This window comes from Carcharhinus amblyrhynchos, chromosome 28 (genome assembly GCF_965287045.1).
Source record: "Carcharhinus amblyrhynchos chromosome 28, sCarAmb.v2.hapA, whole genome shotgun sequence".
Lineage (NCBI taxonomy): Eukaryota > Metazoa > Chordata > Chondrichthyes > Carcharhiniformes > Carcharhinidae > Carcharhinus > Carcharhinus amblyrhynchos.
The window spans coordinates 10,458,330-10,475,970 of NC_137351.1; the positions used below are offsets into that span (position 1 = coordinate 10,458,330).

Below are 17,641 nucleotides of genomic sequence, written 5' to 3' on the forward strand. Positions count from 1 at the left end.
GCACTGTAGGGATTCTATGGGAAGCTAAATAGGATTGGATTGAAATGGTTGGGAGAAATGGTTTATGTGGAAGGATATGGACCAGTTGAGCCAAATCATCTGTTTCTGCAAAGTAAATTCTTTATAATTCTATGTAACTTTTTTGCACAATTCCAGATGTGTTTTTTTTATTTCTCCCGCTTTGTGCCAGGCTTCTAGTTGGCGCGCCATGGGCTGGTGTTGGAAAGAAAAGGACTGGAGATGTGTACCGATGCCCAGTGAGAAACCAGACAAGCTACGGATGTGGGAAGCTTAACCTCGGTATTGTATTATCCATTGAGTCACTGATTACAATGTGTCCAATTGTGTAGGGGAAACAAATCCCGTTCCAAACGAATGATCCAGTAACTCTGCACAGTTTCAATTCTATATCCCTGGGCCACTCATGGGAAATGGGGGAGGCAGTGGCATAGTGGCAGTGTCCCTGCTCTAGTAATCCAAAGACCCAGAGTAATGCTCTGGGGACCTGGATTCCAATCCCACCATGGCAGATGGTGAAATTTGGATTTACTAATAAAATCTGGAATTAAAAGCCTACTGATGACAATGAATCCATTGTCGATTGTCATTTAAAAACCCAATCTGGTTCACTAATGCCCTTCAGGGAAGGAAATCTGCCATCCTTACCTGGTCTGGCCTACATGTGACTCCAGATCCACAGCAATGTGATTGACTATCAACTGCCCTCAGACAACTAGGGTTGGGCAATAAATTCTGTCCCAGCCAGCGAAGCCCATATCCCATGAAAGAATGAAGAAACAAAATGGTTCACTCTCACCCATGTAGCTCCAGTGATGTGACAGGTCTCCCCCTAATGGAATTATCAGAACTTGTGGGGTATGGTATCACCGAATGATCCTGGATATCGTTCCTTGTCCCGGACATTAAGATGGACTTTGTGACCCAAGAGTACATGAGGCAAATGCGGAGAAATCTGGGATCATCATCACCCACTGCCAACAAGTGTACTTACTGAGACCATTACAGTCAGTCAGCGATGCTATTGGAACAGTGAGAAATGGTCACTTGGATGTTTTACTGTTAACATGAGACGCTTTGTCTAGAGAAAATAAACACATTAGTTGAACAAAATATATATTCAGGCGGCGCGGTGGCGCAGTGGTTAGCATTGCTGCCTCACAGCACCAGAGACCCCGATTTGATTTCCAGCTTGGGTCACTGTCTGTGTGGAGTTTGCACGTTCTCCCCGTATCTGCGTGGATTTCCTCCGGGTGCTCCAGTTTCCTCCCACACTGTGCGGGTTAGGTGGACTGGCCATGCTAAATCACCCTTAGTATCAGTGGGGGACTAGCTAGGGTAAATGCATGGGATTATGGGGATAGGGTCTGGGTGGGATTGTGGTCAGTGCAGACTCAATGGGCTGAATGGCCTCCTCCTGCACTGTGAGATTCTATGATTCTATATTTACCCCATTTCCCGCAGATAAAACAGCCCACTAATACAAAATAAAAATGGTTTAAGAAGGTTATAATCGTTCTATTCAAAAATAATTAGATTGGTATTTATATTTAAATTAACATTCATGTCACTGTTGTTGTTTGGCAAAGTCTGTAGGTGGACAATATTGGAATTAAAAAAATATGGGGGGCAGGATCAATTTAAAACAAACCAGATTGCTGCTTTCAGATTGATCTAATCTGTTGTTAATTCATTCACACAAGGAAGAGTATCACTCCCTTATGTGTCGGACCATAAAGATAATATGCGGCTTGGAATGACCTTAACCAGTAACGCTGAGGATCACACCTTCGTGGTAAGAATGGTGTTTGTCTTTTTTTAAAATGTTATTCGCGGTGGGAATACTATCTCCTGTTTCGTTGCACTGTCCAAATGCTCAAAATATCCCAACACATCTGCAGATCCAGGAATATTTGCCCAAAATTCTTAACAGCCCTGGAACACCAAATGAAAATATGGATGACTTTCTCCTTTATTGAGGCTCTCATAATCAACAAAATGTGTTTCATGCAGAGGGAAGCTGAAGTAATCATTCCCTGAAGCAGGGGCCGCAATTCTCCCAAAAAAGTTCAAAGTTGATTTGGTTTGATTTATTATTATCACATGTATTAGCATGCAGTGAAAAGTATTGTTTCTTGTGCGCTCCACAGGCGAAGCACACTGTTTATAGAGAAGGAAATGAGAGGGTGCAGAATGTACTTTACAGTCAAAGCTAGGGTGTAGAGAAAGATCAACTCAACACAAGGCAATTCCATTCAAAGTGTCCGAATTCATGGGAAAACTGGTGCAAATCATGCCAGTTTTTTCAGTGCAGCTTCACACTTGAATCTCCCACGCTCTGTGCAATGCAGAGGTTACAATCATGAATATAATTAAAAGCTTGGGGGGGGCAGTACCTATTCACACCGGAGTCTGACAGTTCCGGGTTTCTGTGCGTGCGTAGTGGCCCCGATCTGTTTGCTGGCCAGCATGGTCCCCACGAGGATTCCCAGGCCAGCCCCGACATCCCCCCTGTCTGGGAGCACCCCAATCTCCAGCCCCCCTTGCCCCAACAGTGATGATCCCTCCCACCCCCTCCCCCCACAGCACACCCCCCTCCCTGCAGCATACCCCCTCCCCCCACAGCATCACCCTCCCCTCCTCCCCCCTCCCCCAGGCCAATCGCTGTGTCCCTCCAACCCCAACTGATCCTAATGCAGACTGGCAGCGGGACCCCCCCCACGGATCGTCACCTAGGCCCCGCTCCCTAGGCCTCACCCCCTTGGCACTGCCTGATGCTCAATGAGTTGTTGCTACATCTTGATGCTCTGACTGAGGGCATCTGTTATTCTGAAGAAACTCCACAATATCCTGCTCTCCGAGATAACTCACTCGAGGTCTCCAAATAATCTGTACTCTTACACTGAAATCTTTCGCCCACATATCTGACATAGATATTGATTCACTTCATTTTGCTGCTACCATATGAAGGAAGAGGGACAGTTTCCAACCGAGAAGGTTTTTAAGATCCAAGTTAACCTGCTGCTGTGGTCTTCATTAATGCTCTTTGTTCCATGATAATTACACTACAGGGTAAACTATGATTCAGCATTTCCTTCATTGGGCTTCCTGCAATAGCAGCGGTTTGGGGTTTAGAGCCTAAAGGTCAGCGCGCCCAATCACAACCCACACAATTTCCCATCCATTCATTTTATTGTTATGGGAAATCCAGGGTATAATGAGCATTCTCAGTATGAGACACATCTGTCTGTGCAAGCTATCCAGCTGTTCAAAAGGTTGGCTCGTGTCGAGCAATGCTGCTTTTTGAGTCAAGTCAATGTCCATAAGACCGTCAACATAGGAGCAGAATTAGGCCACTCGGCCCATCAAATCTGCTCCGCCGTTCAACCCTGGCTGATATTTTTCTCATCCCCATTCTCCTGCCTTTCCCCCATAACCCCTGATGCCCTTATTAATCAAGAACCTATCTCTCTCTGTCTTAAAGTGACTCAATGACCTGGCCTCCACAGCTTTCTGCAGCAAAGGTTTCCACAGATTCACCACTCTCTGGCTGGAGAAATTCCTCCTCACTTCTGTTTTAAAGGATTGCCTCTTTACCCTGAGGTTGGGCCCTCTGGTTCTAGTTTTTCCTACTAGAGGAAACATCCCCTTTGCGTCCACTCTATCCAGCTTCACGGTATCCTGTAAGTTTCAATAAGATCCCCCCTCATCCTTCTAAACTCCAACAAGTATAGACCTAGAGTTCTGAACCGTCCTTTATACGACAAGCTCTTCATTCCAAGGATCATTCTTGTGAACCTCCGCTGCACCCTTCCCAAGGCCAGTACATTCTTCCTTAACTATGGGGCCCAAAACTGCACACAATATTCCAAATGGGATCTGACCAGAGCCTTATACAGCTGCAGAAGTCCATCTATGTTTTGTATTCTAGCCCTCTTGATATGTCCCAGAATTAATTTATTTAAGTAATGGGGTAAAACAGAGGGAAAGTGACTGATGAATCACTCAGAGAGTCAGCAGCACAGGGATCAGGTCATGGGAATGGGTGTAAGGATCAACCAGTTCTAGGATCAGTTGGGTTACTGATGAGGGGGAAGGGTAGGCTGCTGTATTTGACAATGAGGCATCATAGCTTGACCCTGTACTAACCCTGGTCAATATCCAAGTTACCAACATACTAAATTGGAGCAGGAGTAGGCCACTTGGCCCCTCAGGCCTGCTTCACCATTCAATAAGATCATGGCTGATCTGACTGTAACTACAATTCCACATTCCTGCCCACCCACAATAACCTTTCACCCCCTTGCTTAAAAAAGAATCTGTCTTAAAAATATTCAAAGAGTCTGCTTCCACTCTGTTTTGAGGAACAGAGTTCCAGAGAAACACAACCCTTAAAGAAAAACTCTCCTAGATGTCTGAGATGAGCGACATCTTATTGATCCTAGATCTAGATTCTCCAACAGCAGGAAGCATCATCTCCACATCCACTCTGTCAATACCCCTCAGGATCTCAAAGCTGTCAATCAATTCGCCTCTTGCTGTAGTGGACACAAGCCCAGCTTCACTAACCTTTCCTCATAAGATACCCCCTCCCCCCCCCATTCCTGATATTAATCTGGTAAACCTTCATAGAATCCCTACAGTCTGCATCGGCCCATCGCGTCTGCACTGATCACAATCCCACCCAGGCCCTATTCCCGTAACCCTCATTTACCCTGCTAATCCCTCTGACATTAGAGTTAATTTACCATGATCAATCAACCTAACCCGCACATGTTTGGAGTGTGGGAGGAAACCGGAGCACCCGGAGGAAACCCACGCAGACACGGGGAGAACTTCACACAGGCAGTGACCAGAGGCCAGAATTGAACCAGGTCCCTGATGTTGTGAGGCAGCAGTGCTAACCACCGTGCCGCCCCTTCTCTGAACTGCTTCTGCTGCATTTATATATTTCTTTCAATAAGGAGACCAATACTGTGCACAAAGCTCCAGATGTAGTCTCACTTGTGCCCTGTACAACTGAAGAACAACCTCCCTACGTTTGTATTCAATCCTCTTCACAATAAATGATAACCTTCATTCTTTCCTAGTTAGCCAGGGAGTGGTGAATCTGTGAAACTCTTCACTGCAGAAGGCTGTCATTGAGGGTCTTTAAGACAGGGATAGATAGGTTCTTGATTAATAAGGGGATGAGGGGTTATGGGGAAAAAGCAGGAGAATTGGGGATGAGGAAAGTATCAGCAATGATTGAATGGCGGGGCAGACTCAATGGGCTGAGTGGCCTAATTCTGCTCCTATGTTTTATGGTCTTATGGTTACTGTATATTAGCCTTTTGTGATTCATGCACTAGGACACCCAGATCTCTCTGCACCTCAGAGCTCTGCAACCTCTCACCGTTTAGATAAAAAGCATTGTTTTTATTCTTCCTGCAAGAATGGACAATTTCACATTTGCCCACATTATCCTCCGTTTGCCTGTTGGAGTTGCCGGGTCAATGGGGTATTAAACCAAATTCCTGCCTGGGTGAATGTGAAGAATCTCAATGCGTTACACAAAGAGGAACTCTTGCGATGAACTAACACCGAACTTTCAATCAGCAACTGCAAAATAAAATTTAACCAGTCACCCGTTTGTTGGTGTTTGTGGGATTTACTGGTGTAAATGGCCTTTTTTGTCTGCAATTGGAACAAAAATTGCTTTAAATAGTCGGCAGGTTGGGTGACATCAGTGGAGAGAGGAACATTGTCAATGGGAGGAATTTTCCAGCCTCGCAGCCATGTGTTTCTCAGCAGAGGGAGGCGGTGTGCTATTCTCTGGTGGCAGGTTTATCTTGTCCCGCCACTGTCAATGGGATTTCCCATTGGTGTCATCCCATTGCGCTGGGAAACTCTCGGGTCGGGGGGCACTGCTAGTGGGACCAGAGAATCCCACCAGCGTGAAATGCAGGAGAACTCCCCCCGTGATTAAGGTTGATGGCCTTTTGTCAGAAAGCCTTTGCTAACTGATCCACGATGATAACATTCAGAGCCCCCTGGGTTAGATCTTGGTACAGAGCTATGCAATGGGTGATAGTGAATCGGCAGAGTCACTGAACACAGTTCCCATTGAATTCATCATGAGGGACATAAACATGCTGCTGACTCATTGTTAAAATGTGTTACACCATCGTGCAAATCTATCTCAGTGAGTGATGGGCTTTTGAGAGGTTTTAGCAATGTGATACAGAGCTATTGAGAAGTAAGCTCTTCCATGTTGTGCCTTTTGAATGGTCAAGTTTAAACCAGGGCAGCACGGTGGTACAGTGGTTAGCACTGCTGCCTCACAGTGCCAGGAACCTGGGTTCAATTCCCAGCTTGGGTCACTGTCTGTGTGGAGTTTACAAGTCCTCTCCAGTCTGTGTGGGTTTCCTCCGGGTGCTCCGGTTTCCTCCCACATTCTGAAGGATGTGCTGATTAGGTGCATTGACCCGGATTGTGGCGACTAGGGGAATTTCACAGTAACTTCATTACAGTGTTAATGTAAGCCTTACTTCTGACTAATAATGAAACTTTAAATGAAGAAACATTATTTAAACACATTAATGAGGTCACTTGCTTTACAATCATTCGTTTATTCACAATGTGATCACCTTTTAAAAAAGCAATCTCGCCAACAAAGTTCCCTCCAAGAATTCCTGCTTCTCTTAAAGTGGAGACCCTCCTTACCGAACAGTTCCAGCAGTGTCATCTGACTCTGACACATTGTCTATGTGACCGTCCTCCCTATGTAAGCCTTGAGAGGGAATGTTCGAGGAGATCACAGCTCAGCCTTCAACCCCATGGGAACGCAGGCAGGAATCAGTGGGAAAATAATTCAGGGCTAAACAATCCTGCCTCGAATTTCCTCCCTCTCTCCCAAGGGAGATTGAGACATCATGTCACAGCTGGAACTGTAGCATTGGCTCTCATATCAACTAATGAATCAGTGACTGGACATTGAACCTGGGCCATTGCTAGGACAGTGTGCCTTAGTGACACTGTGGGTGCTGCCTTCATAAGAAAGCCACAGACAAGTATTCAGAATTTATTTTTGCCGGCCTTTTCTTTCCATCCACTTCTGGTGTTATTTTGTTGGTGAATATTTGTCTATGCTGCCAGATTTCCCTAAGCTGACAGAAGAAGGCAACTGATGCTGTTGTTAACCCCTGGGTCCTTCAGCTCTGTGCGTGTGTTTGAACCAGGGTTGTTCCTTATCATAGAATCCCTACAGCACAGAAGGAGACCATTCAGCCCATCAAGGCTGTACTGACCACAATCCCACCCAGATTCCCATAACCCCACACACATTTATGAATGAACACCACTCGACAATCACCAGGCAAGACTGTTCCCTTCCTGTTAGCAAACACTTCAGCAATCATGGGCATTCAACCTCTGATCTTCAGGTAAACGTTCTCCAAGGTGGCCTTCATGTCATACGACAGCGCAGAGTCGCTGAGCAGAAACTGATAGCCAAGTTCCGCACACATGAGGATGGCCTCAACCAGGATCTTGGGTTCATGTCACACTATCTGTAACCCCCATGACCTGCCTGGGCTTGCAACATCTCACTGTCCTGTCTAGAGACAATACACATCTCTTTAACCTATACTTAATGCTATCTCCACTCACATTGTCTGCACCATTAAGAACTGATTAGCTGTAAAGACTCACATTCTAATCAGTATTCTGTAAACTGTGTGTGTCTTTATATGCTCCGTTTGTGACCAGAACTCTCCACTCACCTGACAAAGGAGCAGACCCCCAAAGCTAGTGGGTTTACTATCAAATAAGCTTGTTGGACTTTAACCTGGTGTTGTGAGAATTCTTACTGTTCTAGGGATAGGACAGGGGTGGGGGCCTGGGTAAAATACCCTGTCAGAGAGTTGGTGCAGACTTGGTGGGCCGAATGGCCTTTCTGCACAATAGGGATGCTATGATTGGCAGCCATGCCTTTAACTGTCAGGACTCTGGAATTCCCTCTAAACCTCCCTTTTTTCATTTAAAATGCTCCTTGTAACCTCCCTCTTTGGCTTTTGTTCTTCTGTCTGTGTGAAACTCTGTTTGTTGCCACTTCCATGAAACTCCATAAAGGTGCTACGTAAATGCAAATTGTTGCGGTTGTTGTTGAAGTATTATAAGTTGAGTTCAAACTTTTTTGATTTGACCCATGGTGAGGTCTCTCTGCGTCAAAATGGCTGACAGACTCGATGGGCCAAATGGCCTCCTTCTGCACTATAGGGATTCCATGATGCTATGAAAATAAACAGAGCTGCTCACAGGAGTGACAGAAAACAAATACCAAGCGCATTCCAATATCGTTGTGGGTGTCTACAATTTTGTGAGGCTTTAAGGCCTGTGCTTTCAATGGAGGGCTGATCTTACGATGAATTCTGGACCTTCCTTTATTTTTTCTGGCTCCTGAGAGAGAAAGAAAATGAGAGAAAGACTGGGACACATGCGGGAGATTATGATCCCCAGGAGGAAGAGCTAGAGATTGCAATCTGTCTCCCATGAGGCAGTCACTGAGTGCAAGAGTTTCTTGGCCTCCTTTTTAATCTGCAGGGTTACACGAGGCTGAGGACTTCCCTCTGGCTTTGGCCCAACGTGTGAAATAGCTCATTCAAACTGTTTGGAACCACACTCTTGCATATCTGACCCTGCTCCTCATTTTAGCCTGGGTCACTCTGGCTGTTCAGCGTCCCAGTGCCAACCACCTCCCTAAAGTCAGTTACTTTGTTAGGACTGTGATTCAGTCACAAGCCTAGTGAAGGAATGGTGGTTCAGCAGCAGGAGGCTGTGATTTCATTCTGGAGTAACATTCAGTTCCATCTCTTAGTTATCGCCTAAACAAATACAGAAACTGATACTCCGAGAACGTGGCCAACTTTCAACAGGAGGAATCTTTACAATGAGACCTCCGAAAGTTTTATTTATTAGAGTAGCAAGCAGGCTCACATTAACACTGCAATGAAGTTACTGTGAAAATCCCCTCATCGCCACACTCCGGTGCCTGTTCGAGTGACTGAGGGAGAATTTAGCACAGCCAATGCACCCTAACCAGCATATCTTTTGAACTGTGGGAGGAAACCCAGACAGACATGGGGAGAATGTGCAGACTTCACACAGACAGTGACCCGAGGCTGGAATTGAACCCGGATCCCTGGCGTTGTGAGACATACCTGGACATTGTGATTGTTTTAGATTGGTTTAGCAGTGCTAATCACCGTGCCACCCGGCCAAAGGTCGAGCGATTAAAGTAAGGGATGGTCAAAAGGTCAGCGTTCGAGAGGTGATGGCGACACTTGGTTTATGATCAAAAACTCTTGCAGAAAATTGTAAAATCAGTGATGATGATAGCAGCTGTGTAGAGGTTAACAGGAATCAAACACCTTGAGAAAGGATCCAAATTTCTCACTTCTCCCCTTGCTTCTTGTTTTCTCCACAGGCCTGCGGGCCGCTCTGGGCCCACGAATGCGGAAGCTCCTACTACAGCACTGGAATCTGCTGCAAAATCAGCTCCAATTTCAAAAGTGCCCGGGCTTTCGCACCAGCCATCCAGCGTATGACAAAAATCCCTTCTGCTCTCGACTTGCATGTGTGCTTAAATAGTTAAAGAGACACAGTTTTCCTGCCTGGGTCGCATAACCCGCTTTCACTCAGAGGGAATAACACATAGGTGCTCAGCTTGAAGCAGCATGCTTATTGGCCAGGAATCTGGTTAACCAACACATGGGGCATTGAGATTGACTCTGACCTGCTTCTCTCCACAGGTTGTGAGACATACATGGACATTGTGATTGTTTTAGATGGCTCCAACAGTATTTACCCCTGGTACGAGGTCCAGAACTTTCTCATAAACATTCTGAAGAAATTTTACATTGGACCGGGACAGATACGGGTGAGTGCAAAGTTTTCCTGCTCATAGTATAAATCCAGCGTGGAGTCCGACTCCTCAATGCAATGGGAACTATCACTTGTTACAATGAACAGCAAACAGGCATTAAGAAATTTTTTTTTTGATTTGATTTATTATTGTCACATGTATTAACACACAGTGAAAAGTATTGTTTCTTGCGCGCTATACAGACAAAGCATACCGTTCACAGAGAAGGAAAGGAAAGAGTGCAGAATGTAGTGTTCCAGTCATAGCTAAGGTGTAGAGAAAGATCAACTTAATGCAGGGTAGGTCCATTCAAAATGGGGAAGAAGCTGTTCTTGAGTCGATCCTTTCGTGATCTCAGACCTTTGTATCTTTTTCCCGAAGGAAGAAGGTGGAAGAGAGGGTGTTCAGGGTGCATGGGATCTTGATTATGCTGGCTTGGAGTCAAGAAGATTAAAGGTCATCCCTCTATAAGTTTATTTATTACTGTCACAAGTAGGCTTACATTAACACTTCAATGAAGTTACTGTGAAAATCACCTCGTTGCCACACTTAGCATCTGTTCAGCTACATTGAAGGCGAATTTAGCATGGCCAATGCACCTAACCAGCACATCTTTTGGACTGTGGGAAGAAACCAGAGGGAACCCACAAAGACACGGGGAGAATGTGCAAACTCTGCACAGATAGTGACCCAAGCCGGGAATCGAACCCAGGTCCCTAGCACCGTGAGGCAACAGTGTTAACTACCGCATCGCCGAGCCACCCATGAAATATAGGAGTTGTAAACTAAGACGAGCTTTTCTAGACTAAACAGAAGGAAAATGTTTCTGGGGGCAGAGGGGCAGGAACAAGAAGGAGGCAGATTTGAGGCAACACGAGGTAAATATTTTTAAGCAGTGAATTGTGATCTAGAATGATCTACCTGTAAGGATGGTGGAAGCAGATTCAGTAATAATTTTCAAAAGGGTATTGGATAAATTCTTGAAGGGAAAGTTCTGCAAGGTTAGGGAGAAAGAGGAAGGGAGTGGGACTAATTGGATAATGTTCTCAAAGAGCCAGCACAAGCACAATGGGCTGAACGGCCTCTTTCTAGGGTACGGGGAAATGGCAGGAGAACGACACTAAGACATAATGTTCATTTGGAGAACCGGTGCACGGGTGATAGGCCAAATGGCCTCTTCCTGTGCTGTAAAAATTCTGAGATTCTGTGATAGGGTCCATTAAAAGCAGAAGTTGTTAATCAGGAAATAGATTTACTAAGATTTGAAACAAATTCCCATGAGGCAGCTATCTGCTTGCTGACATGCACAGTTTGGGCCTGACAAGTTGTCTGTTTGTGAGATCGATACCGGGCAGCTGGCTGGTGAGGGAGAGAAGGAATTCAGGTAATCAGCAGTTAGAAAAGCTTGGAGAGGGTCTCACCTTTATAAAGGCATAACTTTCAACCTTGTGATATAGGGATAACCTTTAACCTTGTGATATAGGGATAACCTTTAACCTTGTGATATAGGGATAACCTTTAAGCTTGACCTTTAACCTTCAATACTCCAAGGAGATTTCTCAATGCCTGCTTGCTGTGCCCTGTGTTTCGAGCCTGTTCTTATACCTGCTGTCTTTGTTCTGCAGCTGGGCATCGTGCAGTACGGGGAGACTGCCATCCATGAGTTTGAGTTGAGGGACTACAAGTCTGTTAGTGACGTTGTCAAGGCTGCCAGGAGCATCGAGCAGCGAGGAGGGACGGAGACCAACACCGCGCATGGCATCGAGATCGCACGGTAACGGCTTCCCAAATCCACATTCTAATTCCAGTACTAATCAGTGAGACACTGGGGGCAGACTTTACTGATGGAGAGCTCGCCATCCTGAGAGCTGGTGCATAACGTGCGGCCGCCAGCTCCCACTGCCATTTAACACTCACTTGTACGTTGATTGGCAATGGACAGGATTTCCATCTGCCCTTGGAACAAAATGTCCCACCATGAGAGCTGTCAGCTAATCAGATGGCGCGGAGCCACAGTGTTTAGCACTGCCGCCTCACAGTACCAAGGTCCTGGATTTGATTCCGGCTTTGGGTGACTGTCTGTTTGCACATTCTCCCCATGTCGGCGTGGGTTTCCTCCAGGTGCTCAGCTTCCTGTCACAGTCCAAAGATGTGAAGGTCAGGTGGATTGGCCACGCTCAATTGCCCCTTTTGTTTATTAATGTCACGAGTAGGCTTACATTAACACTACAATGAAGTTACTGTGAAAATCCCCTAGTCGCCACACTCAGGCGCCTGTTTGGGTACACTGAGGGAGAATTTAGCACGGCCAATGCACCTAACCAGCACATCTTTTGGACAATGGGAGGAAACTGGAGAACCTGGAGGAAACCCATGCAGACATGGGGAGAATGTGCAGACTCCACACAGACAGTGACCCAAGCCGGGAATCGAATCCGGGTCCCTGGTGCTGCAAGGCAGCAGTTCTTGCCACTGTGCATCCCTTAGTGTCAAATGATGAGTAGGAATAAGAGGATAGGCTTGGGGGTGAGGGCCTTGGTAAGATACTCTGTCAGAGAGTTGGTGCAGACTTGATGGGCCGAATGGCCTCTTCTACACTGTAGGGATTCTGTTTATGATTCTCCAATCTGGCCAGGCACAGCACTGAATGACCAGAAATGGTAATGCAGCACTCAGGACTTTCAAAAAGTGGTCGGAGGGAATGCAGGGTAGAGGACTCCGAGGGGGGTTGGGAGTAGGGGTGGGGGAGAGTGGGTGTGGGGCAATTGTAGTGCAGGGGGTAGACCAGGGATGAGGCAGTCATAGAGCTCCAACATCTCATGGGAGGCGGGGGGGGCGGAGGGGGGAGCCTTCAGAGTGAGCTGCCCCCCACCCCCCACTTTACACCCAACATGGGGAAAAGTGTAAATGTCTCTTTTCCAGTTACCTGCAGCGACCCCCCCCCCCCCCCCCGCATCATAAAGATTGAGATAGGCTGGGATAAGTAGCTATTTGAGGGTCTTCATAAGTGAATGGATTGATTCCCTACCCTATGTCCTGCCTGGCCCTAGTGTGAAATTGTGTTGGGGTTCAGGCTGGCAGGTTCCGGGGGGGGTGGGGGGTGGGGGATTTCCTGCCCACTCCATTTTACACTCCTCACTGTCTCAGAGCCCATCACGGGGACAGTGTTAAATTCTGGCCCAGGTCAAACCTGTATGTCCTGTCCAATCAGGTAGAACATTCCAAACCCTCAGAAAAAATGTTTACATTTCTCCTCCCAATTGCATTAATCCTACGTTCTAGGGCTATCAATCCTTTAGCCATTGGAAGAATCATCCCTTTATTTGTTCTACTTACACCCTACCATGATATCAAACACCTCTATCTTAGAATTTTTGTTCTACAATTCCTACAGTGCAGAAAGAGGCCTTTCAGCCCATCGAACCTACACTGACAACAATCCCACTGCGTCCTACACCCGGTACTCCATGTATTTACGCTGCGAATCCGCTTGACACAAAGGGGCAATTTAGCATGGCCAATGCACTGAGTCCCCGGCACTGAGAGACGGCAGTGGCCAGCCACTGTGCCACCGTGCCACACCTAGAGTGAGCCAGATGGATTTTTATGACAATCAACAGCGGTTTCACGGTCATCCGTAATTCCAATTTTTATTGAATTTATATTTCTCAATCTGCCATGCGGGGATTCTTGTCCTGGCTGTCTGGGTTACCAGCCTAGTGACAATACCACGATGTCACTGCCTCCCTTGTCCGTAGGGAGGGCAACTCCTATATCTTTATGGTTTTTGGGAGCATGCTGTGCATAAATAGGCTGCTGTGTTTCCTTCAGCGACTAAGTTTCTTAAGTACTCCATTGCATGTAAATAAAAAGGAGGCATTCTGAGGCTGTAAAAGGTGCTATGTTATTGCAAATCTTTCTTTTCATATCATGGAGGGTGTCACAATGGTGTCCAGTCGCATTCCTATCTGGCAGTAACTTCCTGGTTGTTGGATAGCAATCAGGGGCAGGACACCAACTATCCCACCCCCCACCTCAGCCCACTGCCCTTCCACAGCCTAACTTAACACAGCAGAGCTGAGAAATACTCTCGGAATTATACAGTCATAGAGGTTTACAGCATGGAAACAGGCCCTTCTGCCCAACTTGTCCATTATGCCCTTTTTTTTAAACCCCTAAGCTAATCCCAGTTGCCTGCATTTGGCCCATATCTCTCTATATCCATTGTATCCATGTAACTATCTAAATGCTTTTTAAAAGATAAAATTGTACCCGCCTCTACCTCTGGCAGCTTGTTCCAGACATTCACCACCCTCTGTGAGAAAAAATGGCCCCTCTGGACGCTGTTGTATCTCTCTCCTCTCACCTTAAACCTATGCCCTCTAGTTTTAGACTCCCCTACTTTTGGGAAAACATATTGACTATCTACCTTATCTATGCCCCTCGTTATTTTAAAGACCCCTGTAAGGTCACCCCTCAGCCTCCTGCGCTCCAGGGAAAAAAGTCCCAGTCTATTCAGCGTCTCCTTATAACTCAATCCATCAAGTCCCAGCAGCATCCTAGTAAATCTCTTCTGCACTCTTTCTAGTTTAATAATACATGGATTGTACATGGATTCTCTGAGATGGGACCAAGCTTCCTCAGAAGTTCCCTACGATTTTCAATCTATGATAAAAGCTATCCATCGCTAAATGATGTGGGTATGCCGGCGTTGGACTGGCGTAAACACGGTAAAAAGTCTGACAACACCAGGTTTTAGTCCAACCGATTTATTTGATAATCGCTAAATGAACAGAGTGTTGGGCAGTGAAGGAACTGGAAGGTCCAATTTTCTGCTTTCATTTGCAATTCCACAGCGGGGAGCAGTGGATGTTTTGGGTTAACTGAGCTGCACATATCCTGACCACAGAATTCCAATGTCACCCCAAACACACTGCAAGCATTTTCACTAGTGCTAATCTTGCAGATTTTTTTGGTGATCTCATTGTCAGCGCCTGTAATGAAAGTTCAGAGACTCCCATTTTCCCGTTGCCCCATTATTGTTGGATCACAGTTCATATAATATCTTCAGATGTGAATAATATTCCTACATGCGCTCTCACCAGTTCCGTCATCACCATTTTGATGTTGTATTTTTTGGCTGATGTCCAATTCTTGTTATGCTGTTGACTACAATAGCCAAGGTGCTTGATTCCAGGGTGAAAAACCCATTAGAGAGACGGTGGTGTAAATCAGTTCGGAACTGGCAGCCAGGTCTGTGTTTTAGAAATCTGTAAAATACATTAAAGGGAGGGCAGATTCTGTAATGTTAAGCTTCATGGAAAAAAATAAGCTAGAGCAGGGAAGGATGATGAATTCTGTTCCCAGCTGCATTCAAAGGCTACACATATTCCGTACAAACATACGAATTAGGAGCAGGAGTAGGCCACTCGGCCCCTTGAGGCTGTTCTGCTGTTCGATAAGATCATGGCTCTTCTGATTGTAACTTCATCTCTACATCTCGGCCTACCCCCAGTAACCTTTCACCTCCGTGTTAATCAAGAATTTATGAACTCGGCCTTAAAAATATTCAAAGACTCTGCTTCCACCTTCTTCTGAGGAAGAGAGTTCCAGAGACTCATAACCCTCTGAGAGAAAAAGCTTTTCCTCTTCTAGGTCTTAGGGCATGGCTACCAGAGATGGAGTGACCCCTTATTTTTAAACAGTGACCTGCTCTGGTTCTAAATTCTCCCACAAGAGGAAACACTCTCTGTAATAAGTCCTGGGAGACAGAAATCCCTTCACCAAAATCCCTCTATTTACAGCAGCACACAGAGTGCTCTCAGTCAGCAGCCTACACTAGGAGTACCAGAGGAACCGACACGCCTGGTTAAATACAAAGCAAGAGGCTCCCTGATTGGCTCATAATTTTGGCTCTTAATCCGGGTATTCATATTCCAGCAGGCCCACTTCAATTGCCTGATTAAAGTCGTTACACCTTCCCCACATCCGGCACAATGATTAGCACTGCTGCCTCACAACGCCTGGGACCCGGGTTCGATTCCCGGCTTGGGTCACTGTCTGTGCAGAGTCTGCACATTCTCCCTGTGTCTGCGTGGGTTTCCTTCCACAGCCCAAAAGAAGTGCTGCTTAGGTGCATTGGCCATGCTCGATTCTCCCTCAGTGCACCCAAACAGATGCCATAGTGTGGCGACAAGGGGATTTTCACAGTAACTTCACTGCATTGTTAATGTAAGCCTACTTGTGACGCTAATAAATAAACTTCAACCTCAAACATCGAACCTATCAAGACTCCTCATGTCTTCAAGGTTTCAATCAAGTTGCTTTTACTCTTCTAAACTCCAGCAGATACAAGCCTAGCCTGTCCAACCTTTCCTCTTAATCGTTCATGAGGCACATCAGAGGAGTGTTTTCAAACAAAGGTTGACACTGAGTCACAGAGACAGACATCGCCAAAACCTTGACCAAAGATGTAGGTTATAAGGAGTGTCAAAAAGGAGGAGAAAGAGGTAGGGAGGTGGATTGGTTTATGGAGGAAATTCCAGAGCTTCGGGCCTTGTCAGTCAAAGGCACAACCACCCGTGATGGAGCAATTAAAATTTAGGCAGCTTTGGAGGCCAGAATTAGCGGAGAGCAGAAACCCAGAGGGCTGTGAGGCTGGAGGAGATTCCAGTGATTGGAAGAGGAGAGGCCATGGAGGGTTTTGAAAACAAGGATGAGAATTTTAAAATGGAGGCGTTGTCAGGCATGACAACGTGCACAGGAATGATGGGTAATGGGGTCTTGCTGCAAGTTGCATCATAGGCAGCAGAACTTTGGATGGCTTCAACATTATATAAAGTGGAAGGTGAGAGGCCAGCCAATTGGAATAGACAAGCTTAGAATTAACTACTTACTGACATGGATGAAGACATTGAGAGAACTCGCTGGTCCTCTTTGAACAGTGACAGGAGAACTTGGGTGGGATTTTCTGGCCACACTCGCTCCAAGACCAGGAAACTCCGCCCGAGGTCAACAGAATTTTGCAAGGTTCGAATCCCACCCATTACAATTCCCCTGGCGGGTGGGATGGAAAAATTCTGCCCCTTGAATGCTGAGACAAGCAGTCAGTGGATTGGTTTGACATCTTGTTGGAAGGATGACTTGGTATGGGGTGAGCACTGGAGACTGGCGTTGAGATAGTGGAGCAGCCATGGTTATACAGAATGGGACAGTCAACCTGCAGGGCTGAATGGCCTACATCTGCTCTATTTTGTATGTTTCTAAAACCAGTTTAAAAAGTGTTCTCTTTATCCCTGTCAGCTCTGAGGCATTCAGTGTTCGAAGAGGTGCAAGAAAGGAAGCCAAGAAGGTGATGATCGTCATAACTGATGGTGAATCACACGACAGCCCACATCTAAAGCAAGTGATTGAGGACAGCGAGCGAGACAACATCACCAGATACGCCATTGCGGTAGGAACCATGCACAATGCCACACCCACTCTCACACACAATCAGTGCAGAGCTTCCTCACTGGTTTAGTAACCAATGATGCATCAGATAGTATTCAACCAAGTAGCACAGTGGTTAGCACTGCTGCCTCACAGCGCCAGGGTACCAGGTTCAATTCCAGCCATAGGTGTCTGTCTGGAGTTTGCATGTTCTCCCCATGGGTTTGCTCCAGTTTCTTCCCACAGTGCAAGGATACATGAGTTAGGTGGATTGGCCATGCTAAATTG

General features: G+C 46.2%; 1 protein-coding gene across 1 annotated transcript in view; it reads left to right on the forward strand.

Annotated features, from left to right (window-relative positions):
• The first annotated feature begins 235 nt into the window (after positions 1 to 235).
• Positions 236 to 17,641, forward strand: part of itga11a (integrin, alpha 11a) — a 104,178-nt gene continuing 86,772 nt past the window's right edge. The window contains exons 1-6 of the mRNA XM_080214474.1: positions 236 to 300; positions 1,722 to 1,810; positions 9,485 to 9,599; positions 9,810 to 9,937; positions 11,548 to 11,696; positions 17,225 to 17,375. Coding sequence (XP_080070600.1) covers positions 1,763 to 1,810; positions 9,485 to 9,599; positions 9,810 to 9,937; positions 11,548 to 11,696; positions 17,225 to 17,375 — 591 coding nt within the window. The 5' untranslated portion in view covers positions 236 to 300; positions 1,722 to 1,762. The remainder of the gene's footprint in view (positions 301 to 1,721; positions 1,811 to 9,484; positions 9,600 to 9,809; positions 9,938 to 11,547; positions 11,697 to 17,224; positions 17,376 to 17,641) is intronic.